This window comes from Dendroctonus ponderosae, unplaced genomic scaffold (assembly GCF_020466585.1).
Source record: "Dendroctonus ponderosae isolate FM_Combo_2020 unplaced genomic scaffold, Dpon_F_20191213v2 Dpon_F_20191213_3, whole genome shotgun sequence".
Taxonomy (NCBI): Eukaryota; Metazoa; Arthropoda; class Insecta; order Coleoptera; family Curculionidae; genus Dendroctonus; species Dendroctonus ponderosae.
In genome coordinates, this window is record NW_026018508.1 from 44,258 (window position 1) to 59,584 (window position 15,327).

A 15,327-nucleotide genomic window follows, 5' to 3' on the forward strand; every position below is an offset into this window, starting at 1 on the left:
CTGCCTCATCGCCTTTGAAAATGTCCACCGCAGTTGTGGACGAAACGTCAGGAAGAAATTCCGATAGACCACGGCTTCAAAGCCCGGAAAACATTTGTAAATGTAATCTGACCGGCCGTGAAAGCCTTCATAGTTCTTTATTATAATTTCTATTTTATTGGTTTTTATATATATTTGGTAATTTTTTAAATTAAACATTACTCTTGACTTGTGCCTACAAGAGTTGTGCAAATTACGTAGCAAAGAAGTACTTTTTAAAACGTTATTGCTGTTTTATTTCGTTTGAAACATATTATTAAAACATGACTATAATAAGTCACATTTTGGTGTTCAGCAAGTTAAAAAAGGATCACAAGGAAATAAAAATAAAGAATAATAGTTTGCTGCAGCACAGAAACCAGGGAAAAGAGGTGAAGTAACAAGTAAAGAGGATATAAAACCTAGATAATTTAGACTTATAGGAGCACCTGGAAGTTTGCATATTTGAATATTCACATTCTACAAAAAAGCTTTAGAAATATTTGGTGATTGATAAACGGATCAACTAAACCACCAATAAGTAAAACTTGAGGGCAACAAATATAATGGAGCATATTGAAAATAAGAAATCACTTCACAATTAAATGGCATGATCCGACTTAAACCATTTGAACTCATCACACACGCTCAGCTCCTCAACAATAAATATATTAACGATTTTCTATTTTCTACGTCGTATGTGAGTTCTTCATTCAGTTTGTTGCAGTTTTGTCTACTTGTTCTGTTATTTTAATTTTTTAATTAATTTATCATATCCTTAGAAAGTTTAATAACTATCAGCTTAAGAAAGAAACAGTTGGATTAGTAGTAGAAACGTTTAGTATTAGTGAATATTAATCACCACTAGCAAACAACCAAAGTTCCGATTGTTGGTTTATTTCCAATTAAAAACATTACTCTAAAAGGAAATAATACTAATTGCGCGTTTGCAACAAACCATTATTCTGTATGTACCGATGATATATTTAAAGAGCTCCACCTGTACCGATATAAAATATACTCGTATATACCTATATACCTATAAATATACCAGCATTGTTCAATGACAAAAACATCAAAACTCTCATGTTTTTGTGAGTAAATGAAATGTCGAATGTAGTTCTTCGTTTCAGCTGTAAACTGCTTCCACGTTGAAGGTCAAAAATTTGCTCCCGTTTTTGCACAAGTACTAATGCCTAAGATGACTTTTAAAATATTGGAAGAGACAGAAAATAAGCCAGAGGAAAAACATAAAAAACTAGTGGAAGTTAATGGATTAGTGAAGCGTGCAACCCAGAAACATTTTATTGACAATCGAGAGGTTTTGCAACCTATTTGTAATGGGGTAAACCAAGGAGTGAAGAGAAAATTTAGCTATGAAGAGAAAACTCTGGTAACACATTAGAAATGTTTATTTTTACTTGGGTTTGTGAGCTCTAGTTCATATTTCCATTTTTATTTCTGGGGACCAGCATGTAAAATTGTTTTTTGATAAATTAATAATTAAACTGCTTTAATTCTAATTTAATGATTTGGAAAAAATTCTGTTTCTTTTGTCTAATTCTTAGACTTTACGAGTAAATGATTTAATATTATCACTGATTAGTTAAAATATAATTGTCAAGTCGATCTTCTACGCTCCTACATAAAAAAAATTATAATTTTGTCTCAATCAATGCATTAAAGTCACTAAAAATCTGCCATTTTTTTAAGTTGAACTGTATATTAGAAAAGCAATGTAAATAACATTGCTGCCTTTATAATGATTTCAAAAATATAACTCACACTTTCAATGTTGGTTTTAATGGATTAGCTCAGGGCGCGTGATACCGCAGATTTTATAGAATAATTTGGTACGGTAAATAAGCCGAAATAAAAAAGAATGAAGTTAGAAATATTTGAGGAGTTACATTGTATTTCATTGGGAAACCCTATTAGATGCATATTAGACGCACGAGAAAAATCAAGACCATTTTATTCTTGCTTTTCTTCATCATCGTGCAGATGATGAAGAAAAAAAAATCTATAGATACATAAATAGATGTTCTGAAGAAGGCAGAGAAGCAGAAAATCATCGGGTAGTTTAATCAAAATCGAACAGCTTATAGTTTTTTAATCATCGATGGCCTCTAAAATCTGCAAGTTCAAAAGTTGTAGATAGTTGTTGGTGATAATAAAAGTGGCTTCTAGGAGGAGATGATTAAAGTTACATTTTTTTATGCGAAACTAAATTTGCAACCGAGTTATTAAAAGGCCATAATTTTTCTCTTCAATGATGTAAAATTAATTCTTAAGTGACCAGGCATAATATTTCAATTATGTACTTTGTATAGTGACAATATAATAATTATTTAACCATTTGAACATTTTGTATATCTCATATAACTTGCTAAGCTTAATTTATGTTCTTGAATTTAAAAAGCATACAATTTTTTGAACTGCAAAGCAAAAAAAAAGGAATAAAAACTACAGTTTACACAAAAGCTCAGAGGTAATTTCTATTTATTTTCAGTCAGTTCTGAGTTTCCTTTTGTTACTGCACATTTCTGAAAAAAATACTTTAAATTTGTGTCCTATGATGCGATAGGTACATTTACCACTAAATCTAGCAAATCACCTAGAACAACTCATAACAATATTATTTCAAATTGGTTAGTTATTATTGGAAAATGTCTAAATTAAATTAAGTGTTTGATCATTTCTTAGTATGTAATGTAAAATTACATGTCTATTTTCTTTACATACTTTGCAATTTGATTTAATTTTTAATTTAATGATGTTCAAAATGTGGCGACACAAAAGCGTGAGTTTCATGAGAAGAAAAATATTTAATACTTATTTGTATATGATAGTAAATGTACGTTATACGAAGAACTTATCAACGTTACAGATAGATAAGTATCTGGTTGCTTCGAGCTAACCTTGCATTTGTTATTAATCATTTTTAGGAAGAGCCTCGATTACGCAAAACTATAAAAGTAGTTTTCGAATTTCCTGAGTTATCTGAGGATGCCGTACAATCTGAAACCTGTACAGCAATTCAAACTGGAAGGCAGAATGAAGAAGTGTATTCGAATGTGAGTTCGGAACTCCATACTCCTTTAGTTCATCAAATATTTTGCATTGTTTTAGGATATTTGGAACTATTTACTAGAACTGGAAAAATCATATCAACCTCTACCCAACTATATGAGCAAACAGCCTCAGCTATCGTGGCATATAAGAAGCATTCTAGTGGACTGGTTGGCTTCAGTCATGAGCGCATATACATTTCGTAATGAAACTTTTCATCTTAGCATCAATTATATTGATCGCTTTTTAAGCGGAGCTTCAGTGGTAAGATTACCATCAATTTAATTCACTAACATTTTTTCTATGTTTTTAAATTGCATTTTGTTTACACATTTCCATTTCAACAAGGAACAAATATTGAAAGTACAGGAGCGTTTTATCTAGGTGCGAGAAAGTTACTTGTAAATATCATGACAAGTGAAGTTTTTCGCAAGGAATAATTTAATTTAAATATGCACGCATTTTTTTAGAAGACTAAAAACTTACGAATACAGAAGTGACGGCTTCAACGGAAAATTTCAAAATATTCAAACATTTTTGCCATTTAACGGATTTTCATATATTTTTTTTAGTATTTAGTTTAATTCACTCCTTATTACTACAAGCGTAGGAAATTGAGTTTGTTACTTTCCATTACAAATAATAAGGAAAACTCTGAGGCATGTTTTCTCAATATTTACTAACACCCTGTTACGTATTTGTTTCCCTTGTTGTGCTGTTCTTATGCTGTCTTTTTGTGTTTTTCAGCTTTATAAAAAACGAAAATGTAAGACACACGATAGTCAGTGAATATATTGTAAATTTGAAATCTTTCAATACAAAACAACAAAACGAGATGCAGTTTTGCGGGAATTGGTTACATTTTACCCAAAAAAATGATATGAAACTTGACGCAATGTTTATTGAGCCACTCTGTTATTTGTCATGGAAAGGAAATAACTAACATTTCTTGAGATGTAGAAGATAAGAATAATTTTATAATATAACAATCCTGGAGATAATCGCCAATGAATTAAGTTGCAAATTACAAAAATATTAAAATCGGTTAATTAATTCAAAAGTTAGATTACTTTGAACTTTTTTTGAAACAAGGTATTTTAAACGTAGGTAATCGATCATTTAAATTACAAATTTATCATGGGCTTTATATTATGGGCATGTATTAAAACGAATAGGCGATGTGCGAAAAATGTAATTTTTCCTCAGAAGTCAAAAACGGTATAAACTATACAGTACTGCATTAAAAAAAAGGTAAATCAACTAATTTAATTTGCAAAGTTCGAGAATTAGTAATAATTGTAATGAAACTATTGACGACTAAACTTTAAATAAAGTTCTCTTTGCACGTCATAGTTTCATAAGGAAACTCGTATTTCATAGTCATCATTTGAATTTAATTTATTCTCCAATTATTCTCACTAAATTCCTTTTTTGAATGATTATGAAAATTGATCAGATTGAGTTCAGCAAAGAAGTTCAAACATAAATATTTGCATATTGCGGGATTTTAATATAAATTTGCTTAAGGATTGTACATTTATCAACATTATTAGATATAAAGTAAATTTATTGAAATATTTGATTTCATACTATTTCTCTTTTTTTTATAGATAAAATCGAAATTTCAACTTCTTGGAGTAGCAGCGCTACTTTTAGCAACCAAAATTGAAGAGATCCATCCCATTAAACTGGAGGACTGCGTCTATTTAACAGACGAAACGTTCACTACGCGCCAAGTGAAAAAAATGGAACAAATGATCGTAAAGCGGCTGAGGTGCAAAAAGTGTTTCAAAAATGTTTTCAGCGTTAAAAAAAAATTATATTTATTAGGTTCAAGATGCAACCTCCCACAATAGATTGCTTAATTGAGCATTTCTGCAAGGAACACGAACTAGATTCGAAAATTCAACATTTTGCAAAGGTAAAATTATCAAAGATGGCAAAAGCGTTTTAAACTTGTCTTTTTTCTTAATTTACAGTATATCGGCGAGCTCGTTTTGCTGGAAGGTGATCAATACTTGAACCATCTGCCTTCCGAATTAGCAGCAGCATCTGTTGCATTAGCCAGGTAAATGTAAATCGTTCATATTTTAATCACGCCAAAAGGTTTTTCCTTCAGATTTTTGAACTTTCGCAACACGCACGTTTATTTTGTTACGCCAAACACACATTTCGGTAGATCTTAATCCATTGAAGAATTCTATTCGGTAGAGAACATAACATTTAACCACTTTATTATCTAATTTATAATATTATTAAAATAATGGAACAAATAGAAGTATTCTGAACTGATAAAATTTTAAATACCGTATAGAAATAAGCAATGTCTTTATTAAGATTCAAACAGATAATTAAACGAAAATAAGGACCAAATTAATCATCGATAGCATCATTTAATAAAAACTGACATTACATAACAAAATATTGACTAAAAAAGATTATATTCACTGCTTAAAAATCTACCAGCATTGGGCAGATTAGAGTGGAATTTTTGAAAAAATTTGCTTGGCGTCCCAAGACATTTTGTTGCCTCTAGTCTCTAACTAATTTTTTGAACTCCGATGTGTGTTGCGATTTTTAAAACCTCAGCATCTGTTTGTTTTAAGCAGCCTTAGCTCAATGAATTTATTATCCTTGAAGATTTACCATATGCGAAGAACCGAGTTGGCCGAAAAAATTTAAACGGCATTGCGGATATAGCATTAAACACCTGAGTCCAGTTGTTCAAAAGCAACAACAGAGTTTAGTCGATAGTGGCAGGAAGCAACTGAATTCGATTCAGAAGAAGTACCAAAGCGATAAGTTCCATCGCGTGGCCCTATTGAAACCTCGCAATTTAATTTTGGAGGATTTTCAAGATGAAGTTTGAGGTAAGAAACTGACTTTGCGTGAGTGGAAATTAAAAAGTTTGTTAACTTTCTCTTTTTTCAAGTATTTTTCAACACTTGACTAGTAAAATATATTGCTTTCAAGTAAATTACAATACAGAAACTGCAATGCTATACGGAACAATGTCCAGTAACGTGTTTCTTTCACCAGTTTGTTTGTCGACTGTTCGAAAAAACTGAGGTTTTATCCCACCGGACAATAGAACGGGAAACTCTGAGACAAAAGGGTCGAATACACAATTATTTTCTTATGGCCTGTCGGCCACTCGAGCTTCCTTTTCTCGTCATCTTGAAACTTTAATTCAACATTCTAGATGGGGTCGTTGAATAGAAAAGACCAGGTCCATCTCCTTGATGTCGTTTACGATAATTTATATTGCCCATGTGAGCCATTCTAAGTTGGAATTCGATTTCAAAAGGTTATATATTCAAAATTGGCCAATTTATAGATATAGGATAATCCAGAGCTGTGCATTTCTCGTGTAGGCTCGATTGAGCAATTTTTTTAATAAAATATGGATTATAGTAGGACATGCAATACACTAAAGTGCTATGTGTTGAAGACATTGGCTTTTAATCTCCTAAGTAGAGTTGCCCCGTTAGAGTGTTGCACATTTCGGTTCTCAGAAGGATTCTATTCAACAAAAGTTTTGCTTTCTTTTGTGGATTTCGTCTGATTGAAGTCATGATCTACAGAGTTTTGCTCTTCAACTCTGTCTAAGCTGTTAAGTAACGTTAAGTAAATCCTATACGGTTGATCAAACTTATAAAACATTCTACTGACACATGATTCCACTATGGGATTATCAGGATACTTTATAGTAAATAACACGTACGTTTTTTGACTCCATACTTTATCTCACACAAACCAACAACATTCAAATTTAAATTCGCTGTCGTTCTGAGAGCACGATAATTAGTGAGAAACGCGATTACTCCTCAAACTCCCAAAATTATTTACAATCGTTGCAAGAAGAATTTATTTTTAACTTCAGGCGTTAAAGTTTTTACTTTTAGTGTGGTAACTTTTTGTAAATTGGTCAGCTTTTTGCTAAGTCATAGCAACTATTCACTAAGCGGGCTTTAGAGAAACGGAATGAGCAGACCACGATCTTCTTATTCCATCGATTACGGTTTTTGAAGAGCTTTTCGCAGAGCATCGACTGGTCTTGGTTGTGATTTTAAGAAACATTTAGGGTATCTGAAGATTATGAAAAAGGAACTAAATTTTTTCACGGAAAGCTGGAGAGCAATTTTAAATAAAATGCTCTGTTTACAAATTTTTTTTTACAAAAACGATATACATAATTGAATACCAATGTTTTTTAAAATGTGATTCACCAAAAACTCGGTTATAAATATACGAAAATTGAACGAATATCCAAGAAACTCTAAAGAATTCTTACATATTTAACTTTTGTATAATTTGGAAATTTGCTCGAAGTTTTTCATTTATGAAACCACATAGTTTAAACAAAGTTATAGATACCATAGCTGCCTTTTAATTTTTTTTGGATTAAAAGCTATCAAATACTGACTGTATAGAAACTATTAACGTTATCAATTTCAGAAAAATCATAAGCACTTAAATGCAAACTAAATATTCGGAACTGGAGTATTTCTACAATCTGGAGCCTGAAGCCTGGAGCCTGGAGAGTATTTTATTTAGATAAGTCTATTTTTTATTTCAAGATCCTATATGTAGTAGAATCTACTTGGTGTATTGCTTTTTGTATACACGACACTTTAAATCGCAAACTATAAGGCAAGAGCTTACTTACTATGCTTTTGTTGGACGCACTGTGCATATTTTTGTTTAACTGTTATATTTACATATTATTACTGTATAATTTATGTCTGTACCAAAACTTTTTAAACGCTGACTAATATTATTCTATCTGTGGATTGAACAGATGGTTTTCAATTTATGAGTAATTTTTTACCAAATAAATTATTGAACAGTTTTCCTTTGCGCGCGATATGGACCATATACAAATGACCAAACTATATGTATGCATGTATTTTTTGTACCATGACTGTATACTGATTTAATAGTTTAAATTATCGGGTAAAATTATATTATCGAACATTTAATTAAAACAAATACATCTATCACTTCTCTTATTTGCGCTAATATCGACGTATTTTTTCTAATACTTGCGATTAAAAAAGTCTTTGCTTCAACCCTAGACTTGGTTCCTGCTTTATTTATATATCGCCGTATCCCTTTGCCAAATTTCCATTTCTAGCTAATATTAGCTTGGAACATTTAAAATGCCCTTTCCTCAGATTTTATTAAATGCCAAAATACAAAAATAAGTCAATTAAAATTTTAAGAGTTTAGAAATACTATCATTTATAAACAAAACTTACGATAAGTATTCTTTTAGTTATGATGAACGTTTCTGCCTGTTGGGAAATATGTCTGGATTTTCTGGGTCATTAAATGAAGTCGGACAGAAGAAGTTTTACTATTCTAGTTATAAAATATTTAAGTTTTAATATTCAAATAATAAAATAACATTTTTTCCACTCAAGAAAACCCATTATGTATAGGAAACTTCAGCATTTGAATTGTTTTGCCAAAGTGAAACTAAGCAAAATGGTGTGGGGCCTTGGACGGACCGCTCATATTTGCTTTGATCCTGGAAAGTCAGAAAAAAACAACCATTCCAATTATTCAATAACATTTCCTTATTGAATCACTCATGGAGGATATAAATTGAGGATTTTTCCTGCTAACGTTCGACTATTACTTTGCTGTTCCTGGACTGAATTTTCTTTCACTCCTAAAGTTTACTACGTATTCTCCACATGGTCAGTGCAGTTCAAAGTTTTGCGGCGAAGGAAACTCAACTCTGCGACGGACCAGGAATTGAAAGCAACTTGTTGGACCAAGAGCAGGAGAAACTAAGCAGCAGTTTTTCTCATACCGTCGATTCGACAATACGAAGCGACTGGCTCGCCACAAAAGCGCAGGAAAAGCGCTCGTGGAACCGGCATTTCCAAAAGCAGGAGAAATTTTTCCTTGACTGTTGTTGTTGCCATGAAGTGTGTCTTAGTGTTCCTGGTGCTCTGGATGGGGTTTATTGCTTCTGAGGTGTTTGGAGGTATGTCGGGTATTTCTATTATTATTTTGCTGCTTTTATTTTTAAACCTTTTTTCTTTTTTAATCGATTTTTATTGTTAATTGGATTTGCATGTTTTCATGTGCAAATCCTAATACTATTGTACTAGATGTTAATTAAAATGTTGTTTTTTTATCAGGCAGCCGAAGACCGATTTCCAATATCTTACCAAGTGAAACATTTTTAATATTGCAGAAGTAAATACTGGTTTATATTAGTGAAGATCAAGAGCCTTTTAACAGCTTGGTTTTTGAATCACAGTTAAAAACTTTTTAAATTTTTAATTTTTAGTTAAAAAGTCGGAACTAATTTACAGATGTCGAGATACATTTTCTTGTTGACCCTAAAATCAAATTAATTGCCACTTTTTCTTAGAAACCCTGGATTTGAGTTTTAATTAATGGCGCCCTTACGGTTCAGCAAACGGATAGATTATATAAATAAGTTATTTGCCTCTCATTGCTTTTCACGTAAGGTATGACATTTTTGCATAGCAAAATATCGCAGGTAAATTTTAGTAAAAAGTAAAGGTTTCTTTTTGCAAGCTGTTACTGCAAAGATGTGAAATGAATATATGATACATACAAAAACCATCAAAAGTATTCTTATAATTTATAATTAACTTAAACACATGATTTTGCTGAAAAACTACTCAAGTCACAGGTTGATTTGAATGATTGAGCGATTGAAGCTATACCACCATATACTTACATATATTAAAACTCTAATTTCTAAGTACAATTAAACTTTAATAGTAAAAGTTTTGAAGGAGGCGTATTAAACTTAGATTTACCTTGGAGTCAATAACTGTGCATTAACCACTTGATACTTTATGTAGAACCTGCAATTAACTAATACATTAGTGCGGCAAGTGGTCAAGTTATTTGCACTATGGAAGCCGAAAAAAATACATTACAATTTTTCTTCAATTATTTTAACCACCCTATATTTAAATCGGTTTTAGCGGTGTGCCTTTTCTGCTCGCGAGTGAATCCTTTCGTTGGCGATCAAACCTGTATGGAAAACTCATTTTAATAGGGACAATAATGTTGGATCCCAAACCGCTTACTTGTTTACAATACGAAACGTAAACAAAACCGGATTTTTGTAGATTTATTTGCCTGAATCAATATTTGCCGATAGATTTCGGTAATAGATGTTCGAGCATTGTGCACTTTTGCAGTTCTTTTTTGCAAAAAAAACTGTGCTATTAAAATGCAATCTTCCGCGGAAAAGGACTTTCAGTGATATTTCAGTGATACCATGGTATTGAAAGAGCTGTGGATTCCTTCTTGACTGGAATGGAATTTCTATCAAGTGAGTAAATAAGTTTCCACATTAGTGGCCTATTTTTGATTCAATATTACTAGGAGCGATTACATAAATTACACATAAAAATGTGAACTTCTAAGACGGATTTTTGCGTTCAAAATGTCAATAGGAAGTATTATGGTTTTTATTGAGAAAAGCGGCGTTAAAAAATTGAAACTAATTTATTTACGCATATGATTAAATCAATTTTGGACGATTTTTAGAACTTCGATTTTCGTATTATATGTTTTTAATTTTTATACACACAAACTTTCAAATAGATTTTTATAGTTTTTTTGGCTGATTGACCACAATTAATCCATATTTGATTCAAAATTGTCAGCGGGTTTCAAAAAGGTTAGTGGTAAATGAGTGTATTTAAAACTGACGCACCAGTGCGAAATTCTATGGAATTTTGATGATAAAAGCGAATGATTTATGAATTTTAAAATCAGCAAAATAACATATTTAGAGAACATCTATACCGACTAATGTTAAGCAATATGCTTGTGGGCGTTAACAACTATTCAATATTTCAAAGAAGAATGGTTATTTTCTAAAGTTAAATAGCTTTTAAGAATGACATATCGGCCTTATGAATTAACTGCGGAAGTCCAAGTTTCAGAATGCGTTTAAAAAGCCTTGCATCAAAATTACCTGACTTCAAATGGGTTTAATGGGTAAATGGTTAACCAACCGAACGAGAATTTTCACTTCTGAGTAGATTTCTTAAATAATGTAATGTATGCCAATAAAACTTTTCTTTGTTGTAATTTCCACGAGTCGTTTTCTTGGTATGAAACCTCACGTAGTACAAATCAAACCATGAACTTTGAAAAAAAATTGCTAATATATTTATTTTTGATATATTTAAATATGCCCACAAGAAATAACATAGCAATGTTACTTCTTGAAATTTTGGATGAATGTCTTTGCATTGATGTTTAGGTTTCACATTAAAATATAAATCACATGAATTATATTGTAAAACAGATTCGAAAGCAATTTAAAACCTTATCAATTTTCTTCTAAATATTTGCTTATAATCTGAAAACCGTTAAACATAGCTAAGACAGTTAGTTTAGCATATCATAAAATGTCCCAAATAAACATAAAACATATTTTTGATAAATATTAATTTTAACACGAACAACCGATAATCCACTGCAAGAAAGTTGAAAAAACACCTCTTTAATTTCTTAAAATATTTCTCAATTGAGGCTTTGCAACAAAAATGAAAACTGCATAAACTACTTTCTTTATTAATACATAATCTCTTTCATATATCATAACAAATTAAGTACATAATTCCTGTTTTTCAATTATGTGGTTGATATCACAATTATGTAATCAACTTGGAACATGTACCTGCCTACAAGTGCCTGACCAAATAAAGTCCTCAACATTCAATAATTTAATCTAAATTACTTAATTAAATATGTCTAGATCCAATCTTTGGATACAGCCACTTCAAAAATTACTGCTAGCTTCTCTTTTTGGCGTGCGTTCATATTTTTTACCATTAAATGCATATGTTCCATCATGTCACCTTCACCTATTAACAGATCCGGCCCTGTTCCTTTTTCGCCAAACACAATCGTGGAGAAGAACAGTGCATGCAACACCTCTGTACTGTTGGCTTCAAGTTTCACTTCCGCCAGGAATTCTTCAAAGGTGAGCTTCAGCTCAGGCACGCCCACTTTGTCTAAAACTGCCACTAATTCTTCATAGTAGAACCTGCAAATGTTATTAATTAGCCATAGCAAGGAGCTGGTTTCCATTGCACCAACCTGAGTAGTTCATCTAGATTGTTTTGCTGGATACTATCCTGCACACTAGATAGAAGGAAAAACACCAAATCTTTTGCAAAAGATCCATAAGAACACATTTGGAAGTCAACGATCTTCACTTGAACTTTGCCTTCATCCCTCTTCAGCATAACATTATTCACCCAAAAGTCACTATGCACTATGGTGCTCCATGGTTCTCTAATAGGCCCCTGATCGAATGGCGAAAGACTGGGTCTATTCCTTACTTCTTCGATTTTAGCCAAGTAAGGTTGACATTGAGGAATGCTAAGCATTTGGTCTAAAACCAACTTGTCAGGAGGATATTTTGGACCACCAGGAGGTCCTTTTGGAGGCCCTCCAGGACCTCCAGGACCTCCGGGTTCTCCAGGGCCTTTCGGTCCTCCAGGTGGCATGGGAGGACGAGTGTTTTCCAGATAATACTTAAGTTGCTTAAACACGTCGGGTTTCTTGAACTTAAGAGCTAAGGGAGCTGCGTGGAAAGCTGCCAAGGCTTTTAGCAGTACTTTGGCGCTGGGCAGGTCAAAGCCAATGTGTCTGTCGTCATTGTTGTAGCCTGAAAGTGCATGGGATTTTTAGAAGGAAAATAAAATCTCCAAGTTTAGTAATTAATAAGTTATGTCACGTAGAAATGCTGCACTCTATTAAAAATTTTCTGTTTGTATAGTTTAAGGGATGATCCGCTGAAGTCAAAAGGAGGGAAAACGAGTACGTAATAGAGCGGGTAGATTTTCAATACTACCTTTTTATCAAACTCATCAAGTTTTTTCTTCCTAATTCTGCATACCAACCTTAAACAGGTCCGCTTTTTTCAACTGTTTTTAATTGAGATTCATTCAGGAGGACCAAAAAAATCCAAAGGATGGAAATTTTTGGAAAATGTTGACCGGTTCTATTATTCGTCCCCGATATCTTCTCTATTAAAGACTCAAACACCGTGTATATGCATATTCTGGACCTTCTCAGGTCGAAAACAATACATTGAGCACAAAAGGCACAAATGTGAAAAGTTGATTTTCTCCGAAAAAATTGAGTGTTTTTTCGAGAAAAACTATTTCCTCGAAAAATCTAAGATCGCCCAAAATGTGTTAAAATTTTATACCATCTTGATACCAACAAATGCATAAAAAAAACACCATAGACCTTCCGGACTGAAAATAAACGAAAATTATGGCTTATGTTGAGAAGATCTCGTCTGTGACCAACAATTTCTATTCTGCTGTAAACTCTACTACTTGTACTTGCCCATTGTAAGGGTTTTTGATTCTAAAACTCTCCTCCAAGCGCGAAACAAGCATCTACATTTCTGCACTTAAAAAATGTAAATAATATGAATTAATACTGACCATCAGGAATCAAATTCCTCATCAACAAAGCAGAGTCCTTATCAATTTCAGTCTTAGTGGGATCCAAGCTATACCGTGAGCCCAAGTATTCGGGATAAAAATCAGTCTCTAGACCATATTCCGAACCAAAGTTTTTGATCAACGGCAAAATTTCTGAGTACCATTTAATTTCGTTTCGCATGGAGAATGCATTGAAATCCAACGCGGTTTTCGTCAATGGAAGACATTTGGCCACTGCGTTAATGGTTGAAGTTTTTCCATTCTTCTCCACCTCCACATCCACCCGATACACCAAACTGAGGTAGTTTTCGCCTGGTTTGGTTAATCGGCTGACTTGCACATTTTTAATCGTACCATCTATGCCTTGAATTACAGTTTCGATTTCCGGAATTGAACTCATTTTAGCAGGAGACTCTACGATAAAATGTTTATAAATTTGGTAGCCAACCCATTAACACGACCGCACTGAGAGCAGTAGCAACAGCCTGAAATACCTATACATAAAGTACCTACTTATCAGGAACGTATTTTCAGATAATACATATAGTTAAAGTATTTCTATTGTTTTGATAAATAGTGGAATGTGCAGCATCACCAGCACATGAATGGGGAAATAAGGTGTTATTCAATTGGGCAACAATTAAATTTTTCATAATAATTTTCTTTATGCTTTATCAGGTGTTTGTTTATATGTGGGAAGTTTGCTTTTTAAAACTGACTGATTGCGAATGTTTTTTTAATGACAAAGTTTTTCAATTTTTTACCCCTGGCAAAAAGCACTTTTGATGCGTAAATCGCAAATAGCAAATATAGTGAGTCTACATAAGAAATGTACTAAAAAAGAATCACAAATGTTAACGAGTGATTTTGAAATGGCTGTTTGAAAATAAACGTTGCTAATTTGAGGCAATTTCAGGCTTCACTTTTATGCCTATAAAGCCCAAAGAAAGAGCGGACATTTTATTTTAAAATCCAGTTTGGTATTCTGAGAGTATTAAACCGTTTTTGAAAATCGTAAAATCATACGGAATGGTTTTCTGCCTAATTATTTTGATTGCAGATTTTTAGCTCTCTAATTTCAAGCGACTTATTTCTTGTTATCTAAATTGGTTTTCTACTGTTGAAGTCTTTGGGATGGCGCTCAATTGTGAAGATGTAGAGTGATCTGCTAAAATCAACGCAACAGATAAAATTAATTATTCTTTATGAAATTTATTGCTTGTGCATAGCCGTTTGTAATTGTGCAATAAATAATCTATTACCGGTAATTTTAGCAATTTTAGCAGCAAATATCGCTGCTTAAGTGCATGCTGAATTACTGCAATGGTGCAATCCATGTGATTTTGTTAAAAATATTTTTTTGATATTATGTAAAAATAAATTTGCTAAGTAAGTCTAAGAATTAAAGTGTATTCTGAAAAAGCATCTATGTTATAACTCTCAAACCATACAAAATTTATTTGGGCTCCGCAATCCGGATCTTCGATCTACTTATCCTAAATATATCATCGGTATTTCGTAACCGTAAACACACTCTAACATTGCCAATTCAATATTTTCATCTTCCATAAAGCGGCCTTTTTTTATAATACCAGGGTTTATAGATCCGATATTTTCTGGATTTTTTTGGTCTTGAATGATTTTGGGGGCCGATTTGGGTTATTTTGGAAAACAGTGCGGAAAATAAGTTTTCTAAATCACATTGTAACAATCTGTTTTTGTCACATCACATTGTAACAATCAACAACCTGAGACT

At 32.4% G+C, this 15,327-nt stretch overlaps 2 protein-coding genes across 2 annotated transcripts; one reads left to right on the forward strand and one right to left on the reverse strand.

The window, feature by feature from the left end:
- Positions 1-1,081: 1,081 nt before the first annotated feature.
- LOC125503883 (cyclin-A2-like) lies at positions 1,082-8,090 on the forward strand. Its single transcript, XM_048664972.1, has 8 exons — positions 1,082-1,411; positions 2,967-3,095; positions 3,151-3,354; positions 4,701-4,864; positions 4,921-5,011; positions 5,070-5,158; positions 5,731-5,960; positions 7,549-8,090. Exons 1-7 carry the CDS (start codon positions 1,211-1,213, stop codon positions 5,957-5,959), a joined length of 1,107 nt encoding a protein of 368 aa, XP_048520929.1. The 5' UTR covers positions 1,082-1,210; the 3' UTR covers position 5,960; positions 7,549-8,090.
- Positions 8,091-11,659: 3,569 nt separating this feature from the next.
- LOC125503856 lies at positions 11,660-14,063 on the reverse strand. The gene is made up of 3 exons (XM_048664874.1): positions 13,572-14,063; positions 12,208-12,781; positions 11,660-12,154 (listed from the first exon to the last, which is right to left on the reverse strand). Exons 1-3 carry the CDS (start codon positions 13,969-13,971, stop codon positions 11,860-11,862), a joined length of 1,269 nt encoding a protein of 422 aa, XP_048520831.1. The 5' UTR covers positions 13,972-14,063; the 3' UTR covers positions 11,660-11,859.
- Between the last annotated feature and the right edge of the window lie 1,264 nt (positions 14,064-15,327).

Bases quoted from the DNA above. Each gene is read 5' to 3' on its own strand.
- LOC125503883 (XM_048664972.1), top strand. From the start codon at position 1,211: ATGCCTAAGATGACTTTTAAAATATTGGAAGAGACAGAAAATAAGCCA. The intron at 4,865-4,920 runs GTGCAAAAAGTG...TATATTTATTAG, and splicing joins ATGATCGTAAAGCGGCTGAG to GTTCAAGATGCAACCTCCCA. The intron at 5,159-5,730 runs GTAAATGTAAAT...TTATCCTTGAAG, and splicing joins GCATCTGTTGCATTAGCCAG to ATTTACCATATGCGAAGAAC.
- LOC125503856 (XM_048664874.1), bottom strand. From the start codon at position 13,971: ATGAGTTCAATTCCGGAAATCGAAACTGTAATTCAAGGCATAGATGGT. The intron at 12,782-13,571 runs GTCAGTATTAAT...ATGCACTTTCAG, and splicing joins GAGGAATTTGATTCCTGATG to GCTACAACAATGACGACAGA. The intron at 12,155-12,207 runs GTTGGTGCAATG...TAACATTTGCAG, and splicing joins AATCTAGATGAACTACTCAG to GTTCTACTATGAAGAATTAG.